This window comes from Salmo salar, chromosome ssa15 (genome assembly GCF_905237065.1).
Source record: "Salmo salar chromosome ssa15, Ssal_v3.1, whole genome shotgun sequence".
Taxonomy (NCBI): domain Eukaryota; kingdom Metazoa; phylum Chordata; class Actinopteri; order Salmoniformes; family Salmonidae; genus Salmo; species Salmo salar.
The window spans coordinates 76,317,903-76,335,675 of record NC_059456.1 but is presented as its reverse complement, the minus strand read 5'-3'; the positions used below and the strand labels follow the sequence as shown (position 1 = coordinate 76,335,675).

General features: G+C 42.0%; 1 protein-coding gene across 2 annotated transcripts; it reads right to left on the bottom strand.

Moving 5' to 3' along the window:
• Positions 1-1,475: 1,475 nt before the first annotated feature.
• si:rp71-17i16.5 (phosphatidylinositol 4,5-bisphosphate 3-kinase catalytic subunit gamma isoform) lies at positions 1,476-10,900 on the bottom strand. 2 transcript variants are annotated; one of them, XM_014145947.2, is made up of 11 exons: positions 10,597-10,900; positions 8,324-10,331; positions 7,876-7,941; positions 7,481-7,706; positions 7,186-7,280; positions 6,040-6,186; positions 5,813-5,903; positions 5,595-5,725; positions 5,270-5,381; positions 3,081-3,238; positions 1,476-2,923 (listed from the first exon to the last, which is right to left on the bottom strand). In XM_014145947.2, the coding sequence occupies exons 2-11, from the start codon at positions 10,316-10,318 to the stop codon at positions 2,666-2,668; spliced, it is 3,279 nt and encodes a 1,092-aa protein (XP_014001422.1). In that variant the 5' UTR covers positions 10,319-10,331; positions 10,597-10,900; the 3' UTR covers positions 1,476-2,665. The 2 variants fall into 2 exon arrangements, with proteins under 2 accessions (XP_014001422.1, XP_045552040.1); XM_045696084.1 differs by having other exon boundaries at positions 8,324-10,326; positions 10,597-10,843.
• Positions 10,901-17,773: the final 6,873 nt, after the last annotated feature.

The window sequence follows — 17,773 nt, the reverse complement described above, 5'->3', positions numbered from 1 at the left end:
CAGCTCCATGTGCCCCCCCCCCCCACAAAAAAACTTGGGATTGTCCTTGTGCTTTCTGTAGCCGCGAACCCTGTCGTCGTCGTCGCTGTCCTCCATTATCTCCTTCCGATGTCCAGAAATCCTTCACCTGGTGAACACGCTGCTTGGTCCTGGTTTGGTGGGATCTTCTGTCACGATCGTTGTAATAATTGGACCAAGGCGTAGCGTGAGTAGTGTTCCACATCTTTATTATAATGTGAAACTTAGCAAAATACAAAAACAATAAATGAACAAACGAAACGTGAAGACAGTGAATTGCAAATAGGCACCAACACAAAAACAAGATCCCACAAACACAGGTGGGAAAAATAACTACTTAAACATGATCCCCAATTAGAGACAACGATTACCAGCTGCCTCTAATTGGGAATCATACAAATCACCAACATAGAAATAATAACCTAGAACCCCACGTAGAAATAATAAACTAGAATACCCCCCAGTCACACCCTGACCTACTTCACCATAGAGAAACAATGGCTCTCTATGGTCAGGGCGTGACATGAGGACAATAAAAGGCCACTCTAAAATATGCTGTTTTTTCACACAACACAATGCCACAGATGTCTCAAGTTTTGAGGGAGAGTGTAATTGGCATGCTGACTGCAGGAATGTCCACCAGTGCCCATTGCCAGAGAATTTAATGTTAATTTCTCTATCATAAGCTGCCTCCATTGTTGTTTTAGAGAATTTGGCAGTACGTCCAACCGGAATCACAACCGTAGACCACGTGTAACCACGCCAGCCCAGGACCTCCACATTTGGCTTCTTCACCTGCGGGATCGTCTGAGGGAGCTGGGGTGCTGAGGAGTATTTCTGTCTGTAATAAAGCCCTTTTGTGGTGAAAAACTAATTCTGATTGGCTATGCCTGGCTCCCCAGTGGGTGGGCCTGGCTGCCAAGTGAGTGGGCCTATGCCCTCCAAGGCCCACCCATGGCTGCACCCCTGCCCAGTCATGTGAAATCCATAGATTAGGGCCTAATTCGTTTATTTCAGTTGACTTATTTCCTTATAAGAACTGTAACTTAGTAAAATCTTTGAAATTGTTGAATTTTTATATTTTTGTTCAGTATACCATGATTACGGAGTCTTGAATTGTGAATAATGATGAGAGAGAAAGTTATTTGTGTGAGACAGACACACACATATCATACCCCTCTCACCATTACAATAACATGGGAGGTAGGCATTTTTGGGGGCTATGATAACTGTGTGTCTATAATTTTCTCCCTCATCATTATTCACAATTGATTCAGGACTATCCGTAATCATGGTAGCATCCACATTAATGTAGAAGTGTTCAAAAACATATTCTATTCTTATTTACAATAAAAGTGTCTCCAAAATTACACAATACATTATTTACCATTCATTTCTACTGGGCATAAAATAATCTGAAATACAACCAAAACAAACAGCAAATGCACCCAACAACGTTTTAGAGTCACAAGCTTGATGTAATCATTGCATGCTGGGAATACAGGACCCAATACTAAACTTTAGACTACTTTAATACACATAAGTGAATTCTTTTCCAATAATTTGGTCCCCTAAAATGGGGGGACCATGTACAAAAATGTCTGTAATTTCTAAACAGTTCCCCTGATATATTAAAGCTGACAGTCTGCACTTTAACCTCATAGTCATTGTATCATTTCAAATCCAATGTGCTGGAGTACATTGCCAAAACAACAAAAAGGTGTCACTATCCCAATACTTCTAGAGCTCACTGCGCATGTTGCTAAGACAATTCTTACTTTAAGACTCAAAACATAACTTTTTTGGCAACCCAACCAAAATCACATAGAAATGTGTGTTATAGATCTGTCATTCTCAATATAAATACAAGCAAGTCTAAGAAGCTGTAGATCAGTTCTATGTGTGCTATTTTATGTTTCCCGTTCTTAAGTTTCGGTTTTGTGGCTTTTACTATCGGTTTTGAACAAAAATACAATATTTTTGGTTGGGAAAGGGTATTTCACAGTGGGTTAGATGGTACAATGATTCTCTACACTATACTCGCTTGTTTTGTCACATAAACTGAGATTAGGTGAACTATTCGAATTTTAGCAACCAGGAAATGGCAGAGCGATGTCTGCATAGCGCATCTTTAATGTCTGTTGCGTAATATGGCTTGCGTAAGTCTACATTCATGTATATGGACCGAACGTCTTATTCCTGTATTCATCCTTTGTTGTTTTCTTGATGCATTCAGTGATGAATAAGAATGTGGCTTTGTGCAACATTAATTACAGTCTATATTACCCGTCTATATACCCTTAGCCAATTATAATTGAGATAATTAACCCAAGCATTATTAAAGGATGAAGGACATACAGTTCATATGATTTGGGTTTAGTAGACATCATTAAGGAAGTAATACATTGTCCGCATGCTATCATACCAATTTATTCTAATCAACACAATTTATTCTAGTCAGCTGGAGCATATCGCACAGGTGGACAACAGCAACCCTCCCTCATGCAGGATTTGAATTTGGCCTGACACTTGAGTACTATATCCTGTCAATGCCAGTCTGTTGTGTAACACCTGATTCTGTTGGGTTTAAAAACAAATGATAAAATCATATGAATCTCAGGCATAAATGGGGTTCTGGAAGTTGGTTCTACTTAATGCCAGCCAACATGTGGATCCACCAGTTGGCCTGCACCGTCCAGCCCAGTTCCTCGCACTTTGCTATCTGCTGGTGGAAGTGGTCCCGTGCGTTGTCCTCCCCCTTGTCGTCCTGCAGTGCGTCCCGGAGGTAGCGCATGTCCTCTGCAGCGCTGAGCTCAGGGATCCCCGTCAAGAGCATGAGGGAGAAGAGGGTCACCAGCAGGCGAGAGTGGGAGCGCAGGGACAGGTAGGCCTGGGTACATATGTCCTGCAAGTGGGGATAACCACTCGTTTGACACAACCACACACTTACACAAACATACACAAACTCAGAAGACAAGGATAGACAAAATAATAAATAACTCCAACAGTTATTTAGTCTTCACATTTAAAAGAAAGTGAGGACCTTCAGATAGGCAGCTTACCCTGAACTTCTGGAAGTAGAGACTGGGTTGACCTTTGATCCTGCCCATGACGTAGAGGAAGTCAGGAGTGAGGACAAAGGGGACCCTCTCCCTGCTAACCCCCAGGAACCGTTTGGTGTTCCCCAGGATGTGGCCAAAGTCAATGTGAAACAGATTCCCTTTGGAGCAGAAAAACATGCTTTACATTTTTAACTCTCCACTCACCATATCAAGAGGACATTGAATCAATCAACAAAATGTATTTTATAAAGCGCTTTTTATATCAGTAGTTATCACAAAGGTCTTTACAGATACCTGCCTAAAACCCCAAAGAGCAACCAATGCAGATGTAGAAGCACAAGGGACAGGATATGAAAAGGGACAGGCTGTTTCATTAAGACTGACGACCTTGCAGGTACTGCATGTAAAACTTTATATAAAAAACAGTTGCCACTGACAACTAAATGTACCTGCTTCAATCTGCTCAGAATACATACAAATGCTCATCTTTATTTTGGTCTTTGAACACTGGGCACAAATTAGATTTTGTCAAACAAAAAACAGATAATGCAGAAAAGGTGAACCTGACATGAGTGAAAAGGTCACCAAAGATGTATTTCTGGTGCTGTGTTACTCAACCATGTTCCCTTAAGGCCCACTGTGAATGTTTGAGCAGCTTGGCAAAATTAACTGCAGTTAGTACATCTAATTGGTGCACTAATTCGTCACAGAACACACATATGGTTGATGACAAATCAACAACAAATGTACATATTTTGAACCATTATAATTATTTATATTGGTACATTTTTCAAATGGATGTTAAGGATTCTTGTTAATGGAAGTTATTTGTCAAAATGAAAACCTGCATAGTGCAATTCATTGGATTCAATTAGGTTGCCAGTACCGGACTAGACTCTAGGACTACTAAAACTAAATAAAAACACTGGAGAATATTGAACCAATGGATGCATCTATTTTTTCCAATCCATATGTGTAACGGGCGTCGTAAGGATTAGACCAAGGTGCAGCGGGAACATGTATACTCATCTTCTTTATTAAATCAAAAGAAGGAAAAAAACAAACAAATCACGTATACAAAACAACGAACGACACTAAACAGTCCTGTCAGGTGCACAGACACAAAACAGGAAACAACTACCCACAAATCCCATAGAAAAAAAACACCCAATTTAAATAACACCTTCAATTAGAAGCAACGAGGAGCAGCTGCTTCCAATTGAAGGTCAACCCCATTAACTAAACATAGAAATAGAAAGACTAGAACTAACATAGAAAAACACTAACCTAGAACATAGACCAAAAACCCCGGAACACTCTAAACAAACACCCCTCTTACATAATAACATAGCCCAACAAACCCCGAACCACATAAAACAAACACCCCCTGCCACGTCCTGACCAAACTGCAATAACAAATAACCCCTTATACTGGTCAGGACGTGACAATATGTGTGATGGGTCTGCACTCAGGCTACAATGGAAGGTTACCGTTGCGTGGGAGAATAAATATGTTTAGGCTTCTATGCCTTCATCAGTGGTCTACAAGCACTGCTACGGACTGATGAAGCCATATAAGCCGAATGTCACGAATCCCACCGAAGGTGGCTCCCCTGCCTGCTCGGGCGGTGCTCGGCGGTCGTCGTCGCCGGCCTACTAGCCGCCGCTGATCCCTTTTTCCTTTTCTGTTTGTAATGTCTTATTGGTTGCACCTGTTCCTTATTGTCTTGATTTGTGTTTATTTAAACCTGCTTAGCCCGCCCAGGTTTGTGCGGGATTATTTTCTGTCAGTGTGCTTTTTTGGATGTGCTGGCTATTCGCCGTAATTTATCTTTCCGGACTGTGTGCCCGTTGTTTCTGGGTTGGTCATTTTGTTCACGTGCCTGTTGTGTTGGCGTTGACCGTTTTCTGTACCGGGAAAAAATGTATTCATTTTTTCCTTACCTTTGCTCTCTGCGCCTGACTCCTACCACCACTCCTAGCAATTCGTGATACCGAAATATGTGCTGTTTTCTGTTTAGAATTGTTTTGTGGTTCGCACTAGCACCTTTTGTTATTCTTTCGAGCATCTATTAAATTACGTTTATTTTTGCATCTCGGCCTCCTTTGTATTCCTTTTCATGGTTTCAACTGTGTCTTCCATTCTTCTTTTCTGTTAGTGAAAGGTATAATACTATTCTCATTCTTACCTTGGTCTGTAATCATGATGTTGTCATTGTGGCGGTCCCCTATCCCCATCACATACGTGGCTACGCAGTATCCAGCACAAGAGTTAACAAACCTCTCCATAGCCTGATAGTGCTGAGATTAGGTGGGCAAAGGTCAGGGAATTGTAAAAGCATGAGCATAAAATGTCACAATGTCACTGGGGAAAAGCGAAATTACTTCTGTACAGTCTCTCATAAACTACTGTATCATGTCTAAGATTGAAAAGGGATTTGTGGAGATAGGAGGTATAGCTATTGATCCATATTGAAATGAGGGAAGAAATTGTGATATTTCTGTGTTATTTACAATCTCTTGGAGTGGACACTTGCCCTTGAGCCACTCAAACAGGGCATCGTTCTTGAAGGCTCCTGTTGTGCCTCCTTGGATCCTCTGCAGGGCAGCGATGGTGACGGCATCTCTCACAATCTCTATCATGCCTGAAAACAGATAAGTAAGTGGTTATCAATGATTGTGACACAGTGCATTTTCAATTAGAGACTGAATATCGAACTATTGTTAATGACCTATATTGTATCCTGTAGAGATGCAGCCATAGGGCACAAGATTCAGATCCAGTGATTTCTCCTGCCATATAGAATCCATCACCACCAGTGTCTGGAAACATCATACAAATGATCAATCAAATATAAGTCAAACATTACCTGACAAGGAAATAAGATACGTTTTAAGTCATATAATCACTTTTTAAATATCGTATTTTCCACCGATCATTTAGCTAGTCTTTACTCACCTGAATCACCAGCATGTCCTGTCGGAGGTCATCCCCTTGTTTGAAGATGATGCCTACAGGGGGACCAGAGGGGCATGGAGAGTCCATGGAGGAAAACTCAAGCCACAGAGGCTTCTTCTTGGAGGCCATAACCTTGCACCTGTCCAGCTAGAGTTGTGGGGATTGGAGGATTGGGAATGGGATTGGCCAGAGGGAAGCGACTGTTAACATATTATAATATGAAATGACAACCAACAACAGGAATTATTAAAGGTCATGAACAGTCAAAATCATGTTTTTCATGAACCAACATTGGAGAAGGACAACATTGGAGAAGGCCAACATCGGAGAAGGCCAACATTGGAGAAGGCCAACATCAGAGAAGGCCAACATCAGAGAAGGCCAACATCGGAGAAGGCCAACATGTGGAGGTGTGTTTGCAGAGGGGCGTGGTTTACATAGCTAGTTAGCTACTCTACTGGTGCCGACATTTGGCTGTAGGGTGTCAGCAAGTATAATTAAACGTTTATACTTCATCTATGGCAAAGATACTTATGTTTCCCTTTTCATCTGTGTCTGGTGTTTGCTAGTTACTGGCTAGCTAAGGTCTTCAGCCAGCATGGAACAAAATAGGAGGGAAGGATCGTTCAAAACTTAACGCAGTTGTCATGTCAACATATCCATCACTGTTGCTGTGAACCGCATCACAAGAGACATGTCAAATTGGAGATATACATTTTTTTACACAATTGATGCAATTTCAACGTTGTTTGACTTGCTTTGTTAATAACCAAATTTGATTGAGATCATTTTATTGCAACATTGCTCACTACACTATATCCAAGTTTGTTGATATAGGCGTTTCAAAGAGCTGTCAGTCAATGCAAGCTCATGAATATAAGCTCCATGCCCACTCAGCCTGTCTTTTCAAACTTCCTGGTAGTTAGCCATGAGAGAAAAAGTACTTCAAAAGGATATTTTACATGGGAATCAGAATGACTGTTAAGATAAATCAAGTTCAATTTCACCTCAGGACTCATTGAAGTTAGAGTGTAAAATACATGGGGGGGTTAGAATCACAGTAAGTTGTTTTTGTGACCCTGAGAGCAACAACACATTCTGGCTAAAATGTCCCTTCCTGCCATACAGACACTGAATTAACTTTACCAGGAGTCTGCCTGCTCTGATGCGTGGGTCAAAGGGCACTTGGAAGTCTGATGGGAGATTACATGTCCTCAGGAGCTCCTGAAGCCTCTGGGCAGCTGGGGAACAAACAATCTGTTACCAGCTTTATATGATTCGATCAAATTTGATTTTATAACACTCCAAAGGCATCTGTATGACCATTCCAACGTTCACAGCAATATATTTAGACCACTCTGACCCAATGAAATTTGTTCTATTTATATTCTATGACATGTTCTATGTTCTACATCCCAGTGGAGCCAGGCCAGAACCCCACCTGTGGATGGGAGGTCCGTCTTGTCAGGGTAGAGTCTCTTGACCACACTGGCCACCTCATGTAGTGCCTCCACAGCCTGCACCTGACTGATGAAACTGCTCAGCATGGCCTGGCCACAGCCCAGCAGGTAGGCCTCTAGCACCACAGCCATACGCTGGCGGAAGAACGGGCAGCCCGCTACCTCACTGCGCAGGTACCAGAAGAAGAAGTGGCCAATTCTCTTGCTCTGTACGCCAGAGGAAAGTTAATTGAAGTATATCTTACTATAGCTAATGTATGTTATTTATGCATTACAAGCATAGCAGGGTACAGGTTCACTCCCGTGACCCCAATAAATCACAGTCAATAATTTCCTTGGAAACTAAAACATAGAAGTTCACACACAGGTCACATACTCTGAGAGCTCTTTGGATGAGGAATCTAGCCAGGAAGCTGTCATGGTAAGGCTCCACTTTGAGAGTCTATGAAAAAGAGAGAAATAATAACACAATACTGGTCGCAAACATCCCAGTGTGCACAGTGAAAAGCTGCCCTTTGTGCTATGTCAATGTTTGCTGAGCAACATGAATGAGTGACTTCTTGGTAACAATCGTTACTCTCTTGTATTCTATCAAATAAAATGTTATGTTACATGCACCGAATACAATGGATGTAGACTTAACAGAGATAATACAATTGTCCAGTTCTAAGAAATACCAGGTAATAACCAGGCTGTAAAATAACATGTTAACCATAGATATCCTATAATTAAAGACTTATTTCAACTTGTTTTTTTCAATGTACAGAAGGACAAATCAATCATATGATTCCATCTATTCCATATTCGTCCCCTATTCAACGTACCTGCACCAGCTGCAGCAGATACTTCAGCATCTCATCATTAGACAAGCTCTCCAGTCTCTGGACAGCCAGCTTCCTGACCCTCTCATCAGCAAAGTCCACACTGAGCAGCTCCAGGGCCACGGAGACATCCAGGTCTGGGGGTTCCCAGTGACTCAGCAGCCAGTGGACATCCTGCACAGAGCTGGGTTTTAGCCAGTCTACGCTGCGCAGGAACTGGGGGAGGTTGGAGGCATACTGGACACTCTCCTCCCTGAACCTCCTCAGACGGGCCCTGTCTGTGGTCACTGGGGACGAGGAGGATCTGGCAAACGGGTCGCTCGCGATGGGAGACAGGCTTTTATCAGATAAGCTGGAGTCGGGTGAGGATGAGGGGAAAGACTGACCAGGAGAGGAGCAGGATCCAGGGGAGGTTGTGCTGTGAGGGAGAACCACAGGGAAACTGTAGCGGTCCAGGAGGAAGGTGATAGCCATGGATTCTGCCACGTCTGGGTTGGTGGCAGAGGAGAGCTTATCCGCCTTATAGGTAAAAGCCTCTTCCTCCATCTCGGGATAGGCCCACATGTGAAGGGTGTGTGGCCCTTGGCTAAGGACGGACCTGTGGTCTATCAGAAGGAGATTCACAAAGTACAGCAGCTTTCCCTTCCCTCTCTGGTGGTCTGGAGCTTTAAGACCAGAGGATGGGGACTTTAATTCCTTTGTTGCGGCACTATCATGGGTGCAAGCATTGATGGTCAGGCCCAGCTTAGCTCCACGGGGAAGATTCCTGAGGAGGATATCAAACTCCAACCACTCGTTCCACAGAACTTCATCAGCAAAGGCCTTGGGTGTGGAACAAACAGAGGTTACCACCTTGCTCCCGTAGAGGATAGAGGCCTCCACGTGGATGAACTGAGGAGGCTTGCCAGGGGGTTGGGGTATGTCGAAGCCCAGGAGCTTCACTCTGAACTTTCGGTTACAGTCCCAGAGTGAAATCATGAGGATGTCGTCCACATCCTTTCCCTCCAGGGCCAGCTCCTCGTGGGAGCTGGAAAGCCCAGTGAAGCTGTCCACAAGGGGCCAGTCTTCGGCCCTCACAGTGTCCTCATCAAGCTGCGCCATGGGGACCACAGACAGATGGAGCGCCTGCATGGACTTCAGACACTGCCGTACCCACAGGGAGTCAGAGAAAGGGAAGTCTCCAGAGAGGAACTCCTCCCTGCCACAGACCTTGAGAACCATGTCACCAGACTCACATTCCAGAGAATGGTCTACCATGATTTTTCGGAAGACTTTTATGAGACCTTCAGGTGTTATATTAATATCCACCTTTACACTGAAGCACACGTCATTGTGATGCATGGTGACTGATATCTTTCGGCTGAACTGTTCCTCCTGGATTTTTGGGACGGGGGCTGAGGTGGTCCATGGCTCTGTTGCATAGGCCCTGGCATCCCGCCTTCTTAGCTCTTCCTGGCGGGGAGAAGCCAGCTTCCTGCGTGTGAAGCTGAGCTCACCGAGCCTATTTGCTGCTACTGTATCCAGGTCATGGCCAATCAGGTTGACCAGGGTACGGTGGTGGCTCTGCCTCTCCTCTGTGTCATCTGGCTGAGGCGACACCACTATGCGAGCTACCTGTCGTCCCCGGGAGTCACGTGACCATGGTACATCCAGAGTCCGGAGAACCTGGCAGTCGTCAAAGATCTCATACCAGTCCTCTCCCTTGGGGTAAAGCAGTATGAACTTTTCAGGGTCCAACAGGCTTAATGGATCGGGATGGCAGTTCAGCTCTTGAGTTTGCATGCAGATACGAAGACGTAGCTGATGTACACTGCATTGTGCTGGTAGCCTCACCACTACCAGGTCTTTCTCTTGCCTCTCCCCAGCCTGGAGGCCCTTACCTGGGCGTAACTCACAGATGAACTCCAGGCTGTTCTCAGAGCAGCTGGCTCCAGACGTATCTGTTGCAAAATCTGCATATTCCCTGATGCCTTGACCAGAGTTCGATTCAGTAGCCATTAAATCTCCTAGACTAACAAGAAAAACAATGATCTAGAATTAAAAGCTTTCCTCGTTTTGATACTGTGCATTAACCGCACGCACACACACACACACACACACACACACACACACACACACACACACAGACACACACACACACACACACACACACACACAATAGCCTACACATAATTCCCACCTTTCAATGAGACAGTTAATCTGAAATTGTAGATTAGAATGACATCTTACTTGATGATAGAAAGCTTTACTTTCAGATGAACTATAAAAAATCTCACCTGAACAGATTTGTCCTTCACCACAGCAACAATGAATGACTGACTCCGTGTGTACGTACTTAAATAAAATTTCCCCTTCTGTAATTCTTGGATACTTCCGCATTCCTTTTTGAGTTGCTACCCATAAGTCAAGTCAAAGAGAAATAAATCCTTGTAATGGCCTGATAAGGAGTTCCTCTATTGTGGTCTGATAAGAGTTTACTGTAAACTGATCGGTAACCTAACAGAGGAAGCATTACCAGTAAAGTCCCTGTGGATTGAAACATGCACGCATGAAAGTACAGAGACAATAACAAAGCATTTGTACATTTGTGGAAACCTGTTTAGCTTGTTGTCACTCATAGCTCAAATGCTTTCCATCCTGGCATGTAAAAGATTTTTTAGTGAGTATACAAAACATTAAGAACACCTGCTCTTTCCATTACGTGGTCTAACCAGGTGAAAGCTATGAGCCGTCATTGATGTCACTTGCTAAATCCACTTCAATCAGTGTAGATGAAGGGGAGGAGACAGGTTAAAGAAGGATTTTTAAGCCTTGAGACAATTGAGACATGGATTGTGTATGTGTGCCATTCAGCGGGTGAATGTGCAAGACAAAAGATTTAAGTGACTCTGAACAGGGTATGGTAGTAGGTGCCAGGCGCACCGGTTTGTGTCAAGAACTGCAACGCTGCTGGGTTTTTCACGCTCAACAGTTTCCCGTGTGTATCAAGAGTGGTCCACCACCCAAATTGCATTGGAGTCAACATTGGAGTCAACATGGGCCAGCATCCCTGTGGAATGCTTTTGACACCTTGTCGAGTCCATGCCCTGATGTATTGAGGCTGTTCTGAGGGCAGAAGAATGGGGGGGTGCAACTCAATACTAGCAAGGTGTTCTTAATTCTCGGATGCTTTCTCTGGTGAGATTGATACTTTGTCCCTTTCAGCCAATTTGTGTGAATTCAACGCAGTTCGCTTAATTTTTTGTGCTGTGTGACCACTCCAAAGGAACTCAGACCATTCAAAAGAGCCCCCGAAGCGAACCGAAGTGAGACCATCTCTAGAGGTGGTCCGAGTTCGGTTCGCTTGAATTCCACGGTCCGGTTCCCTTTTTTGGGGCAATGTGAACACAAAGCTCATCAGATTCACTTGTCATTGTTCCCGTACCCAGAGTGTGAATTACGGGAGAGTTAAGTTCCTGAATTTAGACATGAGCTCCTCTAAAGGCAACAAAAGTCAAACTTTGTGGAGGTCTCTAAATATTGATCACTTGACTGAGAAGCGCGCCGACAGCAAGACGTATCAATCTCACCAGAGAAAGCATCCGAGAATTAAGAACACCTTGCTAGTATTGAGTTGCACCCCCCCATTCTTCTGCCCTCAGAACAGCCTCAATACATCAGGGCATGGACTCGACAAGGTGTCAAAAGCATTCCACAGGGATGCTGGCCCATGTTGACTCCAATGTTGACTCCAATGCAGTTTGGGTGGTGGACCACTCTTGATACACACGGGAAACTGTTGAGCGTGAAAAACCCAGCAGCAATTTGCCGAATTGGTCAATTTATACATTTCCAAGTACATAACTATAGAGAACATACAAAAATGCTATGGTAATAAAAAATAAACGTTTACACACTCCCAGGAATGTCATACATGATGTATCATTACCATCCCTACAGAAAAAAACACGTCTAGATGGCCGGGCGGGGTGGGTGTGGGTGTGGAGCCAGAGACAGGAGTGCGGTTAAACTGTAGAACCCAGTTCCTACATTTGAATATAAAAATGTATTTTATCTCTGGGACCCTCAGGATGACAAATCAGAGCAAGATTACTTATTTACCTTCAGAGATGAATGTATCAAACCAGTTGCCATGATAAAAGTGTTTTGTTGTTGTGAACAATAGCCTGGTATTTTATTTCTGTAATAGCTACTGTAAAATGGACACTGCAGTTAGATTAACAACAATTTAAGCTTTCTGCCCAATTAAGACATGTCTATGTCCCAGAAAGTTGGCTGTTGGATACAACATTTTCTAGTCACATTATCGCATATTGAGCAACAACCGTCCCGGCATTAAAACCTCCTTAAGAGTACCCTTTTAGCTAACTCCTAACCTTAACCCCTAGAGCTAGCAAACTTTAGCATTAGCCACCTAGCCACCTAGCTAACTTTAGCCACAACTAATTGGAATTTGTAGCATATTGTACATTTTTGAAATTCGTAATGTATTGTATGAATTACAATTTTGTAACATATTGAACAAATTGCAATTCGTAACAAATCATACAAATTCTTATTTGTAACAAATCATACGAATTGTTATTCGGAATAAATCATACAAAATGGATGATGGACATCCCCAAATGAATAAATACCATATAAAATGTAACATATTATACTAAATGGAGTGTCTTGGATTTATGTACCTAATAATATGAAATGCCCTGAGACCGTGGTGTTTTGGGAATCGTACAATATACACAAAAAATACAGATTTCCATTTTGATGAACAATAAAGCTGTATTGTAATGCCTGCCATCAGCCCACTCATATTCATAACATACAGTCGGGTCCAAAAATATTGGAAACCTTGATAAAGATGAGGCAAAAGTACTGAGCTATATTGTGTGCAAAAAATGTTTTAAATTATATTTATACTAATACAATTATTGCTCAGAGAAAGAGATTAAAACTTCTTTGGGATCGGTGTGCCTTCCAAAGGACGGTTGAGCTAACGTAGGCTAATGCGATTAGCATGAGGTTTTAAGTAACAAGAAAAAATCCCAGGACATAGACATATCTGATATGGGCAGAAAGCTTAAATTCTTGTTAATCCAACTGCACTACCCAATTTACAGTAGCTATTACAGTGAAAGAATACCATGCTATTGTTTGAGAAGAGTGCACAATTTTGAACATGAAAAGTTATGAATAAACAAATTAGGCACATTTGGGCAGTCTTGATACAACATTTTGAACAGAAATGCAATGGTTCATTGGATCAGTCTACGACTTTTCACATACACTGATGGCATCTAGTGGCCAAATTCTAAATTGCACCTGGGCTGGAATAATACATTATGGCCTTTCTCTTGCATTTCAAAGATGATGGTACAAAAAAATAGAAAAGAATGGTTGGTTTTTTCTTTGTATTATCTTTTACCAGATCTATTGTGTTATATTCTACAACATTCCTTTCACATTTCCATTAACTTCAAAGTGTTTCCTTTCAAATGGTACCAAGAATATGCATATCCTTGCTTCAGGGCCTGAGGTACAGGCAGTTAAATTGGGGGGGGGGAAAGGGGCGGATCCCATTAAGTAAAAAAAATTAATCTCAAAAAGATAGGTGTCAAAATTATTGGCACCCCTAAAGATTATTATGAATAAAAACAAACTAATTGTGGGGTATAAAAATGAGGTAACACGCATGTTAAATCCCTTTTACATGTGGCAAAGAACTCACAAACTAAAAGAGACAAATGGGTGTTGACCTTCATAAATCAGGCAATGGGTACCAAAAAAATGCTCAAAAAACAAATATACCACTTACCACTATTAAGGGAACAATTTGGTAAAACTTGGTAAAACATATATTTCAAAAGGAATTGTTTCACCATATTCAAACAACTTGGAGAAATGTTGGGGTTAAGTGGGTTAAAATATTCCTAGAAGTTACAGAGGGTGCACAGAGCAACATGTCAAAATGCAGAATTTTGGCACTTTAGCAAGTCTTCATTCATATTAGAAATCTGATTAAAGGGAACTTGATTTTATATAACAGGCTTTTAAAATTCAATATTGACGCACAATTTCTACTTAAAATATTAAAGGAACACAAAAGTCACTAATTTCATGGAACGACCCAGCAACCCTCTGGTTGCTGGCTCACTCCACCATATTTTTCCCCTTCAACCCTGACATTCAAACTGCACTTCTCTAGCCCTGAGGTTATCACATCCCTCCAGTTGATAACCAGTTGATCCAGCTGGAATGACTGTTTTAGTATTTGGGCATAGTTGTTGGTGGAGCAGTGTCCATGTTTATGCGATAACAGGCATGTAACACCAGGGGGTCCAAGAGAGTTTCAATGGCTCTGCAGAAGAAGAGAGGACATATGTAAAATACCAGGCAACAGGGTAGTGATTGCAATGAGAACCACTACAACCCATTTGTAAATAGACAATGATCAATTATCATGCAATATCCACTGACACTCTCATCTGCATGAAAATAATATTTTTTATTTATTTAACAAGGCAAGTCAGTTAAGAACACATTCTTATTTACAATGACGGCCTAGGAACATTGGGTTAACTGCCTTTTTCAGGGGAAGAACGACAGATGTTCACCTTGGGGATTCGATCTAGCAACCTTTCAGTTATTGGCCCAACGCTCTAACCACTAGCATACCTGCAGCCTCACAATACATCTTGCAAATCAGGGTTCTGGCCGCCCGCAGGACAAATCCTGCCCACCAGCAATATTATTTGGCCCCCCAAATTAATTATGAATATTTTTTTCATACAAAAATACATATAATCATTTAAAAAATATATCAGAACCGAGATGCAAAAACTCCCAAATGCGATTTCCCAAGAAGGAAGTTACCTTACCTAAATAATGCGAAACTTACATTTTATCTTAACCCTTGTGCTTCGCTGAAAACTATTTTACGTCCATTGTGGTATGGGTCAGATTGACTCGCACAGTTTAAACACACTCAAGACAGTAAAGAATGAAGTAAAAACAGTCCAAACTTTATTTTGTCTTATCAGACATTTTAGAAAGAAGAAATACAAGAACATTTGATTTCAAAAACTCCCTATTTAAGAACTATTTGTTAAACATTTCCCTTCTCACAAACAAGCATTTTCTGTTTGGGGCTCATTTTTGAGTGTTTGTGTCAGAGATCTGCTGCTCTTGCACTGAAAAGGAGAAGCTTGGGAAAGATGTCTGTATCTGAATGTCTGTATCAAGGCACAAGGCGGGACCCAGATGCAGACACAAGAGGCAGATGGCAGGAGTCTTACAATGTTTATTTATCCAAAGGGGTAGGCAAGAGAATGGTCATGGACAGGCAAAAAGGTCAAAACCAGCTCAGAATCCAATAGGTACCGAAGGGCAGGCAGAATCAAGGTCAGGGCAGGCAGAATCAAGGTCAGGGCAGGCAGAATCAAGGTCAGGGCAGGCAGAATCAAGGTCAGGGCAGGCAGAATCAAGGTCAGGGCAGGCAGAATCAAGGTCAGGGCAGGCAGAATCAAGGTCAGGTTAGGCAGGATGATCAGGCAGGCAGGAAAGTAGTCCAGAGTCAGCCAGGGGTCAAAACCAGGAAGACTATAAAAAGAGAATAGAAAAGGAGTACGCGGAAAAACAAGCTGGTTGACTTGACTAAATATACAAGACGAACTGGCACAGAGAGACAGGAAACACAGGAATAAATACACTGGGGAAAATAAGCGACACCTGGAGACAATCACAGTAACAGGTGAAACAGATCAGGGCGTGACATGTCTGTATCGGGAGAGCTTGCTCCTGTAAAGACAGAACAAACAGAAAATACTGTCAACTTGAGGCCTAAATATCTCTGGATAAGCATTCATAATTATGTTAGTATTTACTAATTACAGTCATATAGGCCACTAAATTAGTTACTCAATGGGAAAAGTTGCATTTCCCCTCGGACACTATCTTATGGATGTCGCGTGAGATGGATGTGATTTGATGCGCAGGCAGTCCTCGATTGATTTGTGTGAAAGCAAGATCCTGTGGTTAATCTATACTGCGTTCAAATAGGAAAATTAGGACTCGCAGGCGTAAATCGATCCAAACATTGTTAGCAAATAAAATGCAAGTTTCTTTATTGTGCTGTATTCCTCTGAGCATACCACCCACAACGCTCACAAAGGCACGGCACTCCTGAGTGCACCTCTGAGATGGCTCGATGTCTGGAATTCAATTAGTTCAGGTTGAATTGCGGCCTCATCCAGCGAGGTTATCGTTTTCTTAGCAAGGGAGGATAATTATCCACCTGGGCGGACTTTGAGAGGATCATGTACAAACGCAATGATATCCTTGGGCATGCTGTAGCCTTCAAATCTGGTGGAGAAGTTGTCTGGTCCCTCTGCCTGGCATTCTTCATTGTGCTGAAGTGCAATAGCCTTCCAGATGAAAATCAAACAACTCAAACCTCCTAGTAAAGGCCTCAAGTTTTTCCACCATGTCCGCAACTGTCTTCCCTCTTCCTTATAATTGCAGATTTAACCTGTTTAAGTGACTGAATTGGTCAGCCAAAAAAGCCATGTGTGTAGCTTGCAGTTAACGCTTCTGTCTGGAGCGGGAGGCCACTTTTAAAGTTCCATGTTTAGATTCATAATGACGTCTGATATTTAATTATTCGCAAAACAGCGACATTTTCATTGTAAATAAGACACACTGGCTTGGCATTGGGAAAAGATGGTAAGATGGACACATATCACATATCATGAACACATTCTTCCCTGAAACTTCGATTTTCATTATCCACCTTTCGTTTGATGCTTTTTGAGAGCACATTTTCTCTTGCTATCAATCTAATTGTTCTGAACTAATGTTGACGTTAAAAACAATGGTGTAGCATACAGTAGGCTACGTAGACCCCACCAATCAATGCACATAGAAATAGACAAAGATAATAATAAATAGACACAGGGAGATTTTATGAGCATATTCAGATCGAAATGATTATGTTATTGTCACTGAGTTTATTATGTACTAATCCGATGTTTAACATGTTTCATTTGTAGTGTAGGCCAATTCATTGTGCTAATAGTAATTAATAGTAATTACTAATTATGTTCTGGCCCGCCGACTTGTAGCTCAGAAACAATTTGGAACGAGGCCAAAACTAGTTGATGAACCCTGCAGTAGATTATGTTTGAAAATGTGGCAGAACAATCAGTTGAAGAATAAACCCTGACAACAATCATCTATACTACAGATTGTGTGTATTAATCAGAAGTGCAAAAAACAATATGGGTTCATTATGTTGTCTTTCAATGAAACTGAAATAGAATGCCTGTCATGGTAAAAACATCTCTCAACTGAAGACAATTTCATTAGAGATATAACATGTATTCATTACATTTACATTACATTTAAGTCATTTAGCAGACGCTCTTATCCAGAGCGACTTACAAAATGGTGCATTCA

What these genes read in the sequence shown, in the direction of transcription:
- si:rp71-17i16.5 (XM_045696084.1), bottom strand. Translation starts at nt 10,699, where the DNA reads ATGCGGAAGTATCCAAGAATTACAGAAGGGGAAATTTTATTTAAGTAC. An exon ending in TCATCCAAAGAGCTCTCAGA is followed by an intron (nt 7,707 to 7,875) that starts GTATGTGACCTG and finishes TCTGGCGTACAG; the next exon opens with AGCAAGAGAATTGGCCACTT. An exon ending in AGGACATGCTGGTGATTCAG is followed by an intron (nt 5,904 to 6,039) that starts GTGAGTAAAGAC and finishes TGATGTTTCCAG; the next exon opens with ACACTGGTGGTGATGGATTC.